This window comes from Mizuhopecten yessoensis, unplaced genomic scaffold, assembly GCF_002113885.1.
Source record: "Mizuhopecten yessoensis strain PY_sf001 unplaced genomic scaffold, ASM211388v2 scaffold2429, whole genome shotgun sequence".
Lineage (NCBI taxonomy): Eukaryota > Metazoa > Mollusca > Bivalvia > Pectinida > Pectinidae > Mizuhopecten > Mizuhopecten yessoensis.
Window position 1 is genome coordinate 467061 of NW_018404542.1, and position 5077 is coordinate 472137.

The 5077-nt window shown below is 38.2% G+C and overlaps 1 protein-coding gene across 3 annotated transcripts in view; it reads right to left on the reverse strand.

The window, feature by feature from the left end:
* The window catches only part of LOC110445961 (mitochondrial fission regulator 2-like), a 21595-nt gene that overhangs the window by 12751 nt on the left and 3767 nt on the right, over positions 1–5077 (reverse strand). For 2 of the 3 annotated variants that reach the window (XM_021490869.1, XM_021490868.1), the window contains exons 3-6: positions 4531–4746; positions 3373–3515; positions 1578–1822; positions 425–714 (exon numbers count right to left, since the gene is read on the reverse strand). In XM_021490869.1, the coding sequence (XP_021346544.1) occupies positions 425–714; positions 1578–1822; positions 3373–3515; positions 4531–4746 (894 nt within the window). The remainder of the gene's footprint in view (positions 1–424; positions 715–1577; positions 1823–3372; positions 3516–4530; positions 4747–5077) is intronic. The other variant, XM_021490870.1, reaches the window with a different exon arrangement.

Sequence of the window (5077 nt, forward strand, 5' to 3'; positions counted from 1 at the left end):
TTACTGTTGAGGACTACAGCCACACAAGCTTTACTGTTGAGGACTACAGTCACACAAGCTTTACTGTTGAGGACTACAGCCACACAAGCTTTACTGTTGAGGACTAGTCACACAAGCTTTACTGTTGAGGACTAGTCACACAAGCTTTACTGTTGAGGACTATGGTTATCCAAGCTTTAGTAGTGAAGCAAGAACTATATAGTTAATAAAACTTTTCTGGTAAGGACTATAGTCATCTAAGTTTTTATGGTCTCAGTCATACTGGTAAGGAGTTGCTGTCACCCAAAATTAACAAGCAAGAAAAGATATTCACCTTATACTGGTAGCAAACTGTAACTAGCATAGCCATATCAATAAAACATACTTGTCCCAGTTATACTGGTAGGGAACTATAAACATTGATTACTAACAGCTGATAGCTTACATTCATCTTGTCTGCTAGAACTGTGGGCTGAAGTGGTGTCGACATGTCCTGTGAACTTTTAGAACTCGGAGTGACTGGAGCTGCAGGTGGAGGAGGCGGCATGGACACACCGAAATAGACTGGGGGCGGTGGAAGACAATCTGCGAGGGAATCAGGGGGCAGGGGCTCATATAAAGAAGGTGGGGGAGGAGGGAGGGGTGGGGTAAACATGTCCAATAATTCTGCTGTAGGCGTTGAAGTGGGTGGAGCACTATTTTCTGTTGGTGTGGCACAGACACTTGAGGACACTGCTGGAAACAAAACAGGAAACATTGGCTTAACAAATTGATGATGATGAACACAAACACTGCTATACACATCTGACCATTACATTCTATAGGCAGTTCTGTATCTCATGGCTGTAAATACTTACTACTACGAAATCTCTTCATCTTTCTCCTAATGAAACATGCATGCATGACTAAGAACTATAAAATTTTGGAAAGAACTGTCAAATACTTTGTGACAAGATGGTCACCTGGCTGCCATCTTGTTTTTCTCATCAACCTAATATGTACGTATGTCACATTTAAAATGAGCAGTTGTTTGTATACCACAAGATATTTTTTTTAAATTTGGAGATAATTGATATTAAAGCAGAAATCTTTCAATTTCAAAAAGAGCAATGAATGCAAATTGCAATACAATATCATCATGTTGTTGTATTGCATTCATTGAGCAGACACTGCACGTCCAAATCCATAAAGGGCCATAACTCTGTAACAATTGGATAATAGCAGTTATACACTCCAAGCTGCCTGAAGCTGGACTACTCATGGACTAGAGGTGGTGATTAACAAAAAGGCAGAGTTCTGCGTGGAACAACCTTTTCCTTATACAATATACAAAGATTATTTTTCAGCATGAATTGTGTCATGTTTATTTATAACTTCTATGTTCTAATTTTAAAGTCACTTTTCATGTCTCCAAAAATCACAATATATTGCAATGAATATCACAATATTTGGACAAATATCATGATATATCCTTTAATGAACATTTTGGCAAAACCCAATCTAGTTAAGAGCGAGAAAATTCATTCATTTGTTTTTCCATCAAAAATTCCTTCAAAATACACTATGTTTTAATTTATTTTTAATCAATATACCTATACCTTGAGATTGATTTGCTTGTTCCTGCATCAGTACAAGCATGGCCATCTGGTTTCTCAGAGCCGTCAGCTCATCCTCCATTGCCGTGATCTTATGGATGGCGGCTGGATCACACGAGGACATCATGGACACAGAGCTAATCATGGTGGAGTTCATTGGAGAGCGAACACCTTCGTTACGTAACATGAAATCATTATCAAAATCATCTAAAGTATCACAGTCATCAACGTCTTCATTCTTTTGTGCTCTGAAAAACAAAAGATGAAATATTTCCATTAAATAAACAGCATTCAAGAAATCTTTTCTCTTCTTTCCTCTGATCTTTTGGGTTAAGTCAAGTCAACCTCTCATGGTACTTTCAATTAAAGCTTCAAACTGCAGTGTTTTAAGCTGTGTTTAATGTTGACACATCATTTAAAGTCAGGTCATGTGACCTCTTTACTAGCAAAATAACGAGTATCAAATAGCCTGAGAGATTTCTAATGTATAGCAGTTGTATTTTGTTCTAAATAAACTGCTTGAAGTTCAAAATGAAATATATGCTAGGGAAAAAGAAAAACAAACTTATGAAATTTGTTTAAGTTCTGTATTTTACTTTCTGAGATTTCAGACTTAAAAAGTTAAATTCAAGATGTCTGCCATCTTTTTCCTATTACAGTTGAAAATGAAACTGGCATAACAAAGAACCAAGTCAAAATGAGCCAAGATACAGACGTCAAAAGACCATTCCAGCATTTTCTGATAAATTATATGAATCTTAAATTATCAAAATTCAAGATTGCTAGCAGGCAGCCATCTTTTTTTTCCTCACCCACCTACCTCACCCTGATACAGTTGTCCCCTATATACTCCTCCACCTACCTCACCCTGATACAGTTGTCCACTATATACTCCTCTACCTTCCTCACCCTGATACAGTTGTCCCCTATATACTCCTACACCAACCTCACCCTGATACAGTTGTCCCCTATATACTCCTCCACCTACCTCACCCTGATACGGTTGTCCCCTATATACTCCTCCACCTACCTAACCCTGATACAGTTGTCCACTATATACTCCTCCACCTACCTCACCCTGATACGGTTGTCCCCTATATACTCCTCCACCTCCCTCACCCTGATACAGTTGTCCCCTATATACTCCTCCACCAACCTCACCCTGATACAGTTGTCCCCTATATGCCCCTCCACCTACCTCACCCTGATACGGTTGTCCCCTATATCCTCCTCCACCTACCTAACCCTGATACAGTTGTCCCCTATATACTCCTCCGCCTACCTCACCCTTATACAGTTGTCCCCTATATACTCCTCCACCTACCTCTCCCTTATACGGTTGTCCCCTATATACTCCTACACCTACCTCACCCTGATACAGTTGTCTCCTATATACCCCTCCACCTACCTCGCCCTGATACAGTTGTCCCCTATATACTCCTCCACCTACCTCACCCTGATACAGTTGTCCCCTATACACTCCTCCACCTACCTCACCCTGATACAGATGTCCCCTATATATATACTCCTCCACTTACCTCACCCTGATACAGTTGTCCCCTATATACTCCTCCACCTACCTAACCCTGATACAGTTGTCCCCTATATATATACTCCTCCACCTACCTCACCCTGATACAGTGGTCCCCTATATACTCCTCCACCTACCTCACCCTGATACAGTTGTCCCCTATATCCTCCTCCACCTACCTCCCCCTGATACAGTTGTCCCCTATATATATACTCCTCCACCTACCTCCCCCTGATACAGTGGTCCCCTATATACTCCTCCACCTACCTCACCCTTATACAGTTGTCTCCTAAATCCTCCTCCACCCACATCAGATCAGCCTGTGAAGATGACACAGTGCTTGTCATGGAAAAAAGAGACACATCACTATCACAGCTATCTTGACGTGTTCGATGTCTCAGCATATGACTCTGATAATGAATGAAAAATATATCTGCTTAATACATTTCTAACAAATCAAGAGATAAAAAAAATAGTCCTGCAATGTGGAATATTAAATACCCATTCCATGCCAATATTCATATCTTAAAATCCTTCTGATGCATTATTGCATCAAAATGTATGAAAATATTGAAATGCAAAGAAGAAACAATATTGTACTGTAAAACTCAGGAAAGTTGAGAACTATTCCTGGAATGTGTTGAAAGAAGAAAACATACTTTACTTATCCAATTTAAGCTGAAGGTATACAATATGTTTCATATACATGTATATATCCTTAAAAATAATTGATTTGCATAGGAATCGTCTCCCTTTGTTCATAATACGAAAATTGATTAAACTTACATCAATAAAACCTAAGACATTTCTATTGTTTATTAATTACTGGCAGATTATGCTATTAGACAAATTGTGAATATTAACTAAGTGACATAAGAATCCTGTCACAGTTAACTAAGGTGCAGAAACCTTCAACTAATCAGATGGTAGTTAAGCTAATAAATGAATTTCCAGATTTTACTCGCCTTTATGATTCAGGGTTTGACATTGTATAATATAGATATTGACCAAGGTTCATCAGAATTGAATCATATTTGACAAATTTATTGTGCAGAAAACCTCAACCAATCAGAGCACAGTATGCTAATTTAGTATGAGGATTGTGCTAAACTTCAATCTTAGCCTCAGCTTTTGTATATTGTACATGCATACCAAGATTCACATTTATAAGTCAAAAGGTATTTAAGCAAATGATCTTGCGGAAACTAAAGTTCCGAAATTGGCCAATAAGAGTAAAGTTTGTTAATTATTTCATTCTTAGATTTTGCTCAAGTTTCAACTTAGCCTAACTCTTCATATAAGGTACAGGCATACCAAGCTTTATCAACATCAAATGATATTGAAGTAAGATATCTTGCGGAAATCAAAGTGTGGATAGATTGATATATTTATAAGAAGGAATATGTCCCATTGCTCCGTTCTTACTTGTATCTTCAGTCTTTTGGCTGGGTGTAGTGGTAAGCTGGTGCCGATGATCCTTACTAGACTGCGATGGCGTACATCAGACCTCCAATGACTCCACCTGTTAGACATCCTAACACGGGGTTCTATAATGGAGTGATGCCATTTTGCCACAATTGCTCTGTGCATGTGAAATAGGGCTCGTCTTGACCGATTATTTAGAGAACCAAGATATTCTGACTGAAATACAGATGGAAAACAATACAATGATTCAGATGTTTTCGTCATTTTTTTCCATTTAATTGTATAGAGAGAATATTCATACACTACAATATCGAAATACACAGCAGTTTACATGTAAGTGTAATAAATAAGAAACAAGAGGCCCAATGGGCCTGCATCGCTCACCTGGTATAAATCTCACACTTGTAACCTTAAAAGTGATCTAAAATAAAGCTACAGGCAAAATATCAGTATTTATGATTAAAATTCGTTCAAAAGACCCTGTTATTTTTTTTTAAAACATTTCACCCCTGTGATTGAAAGTCGAACAAAGTCATTATGTTGAACA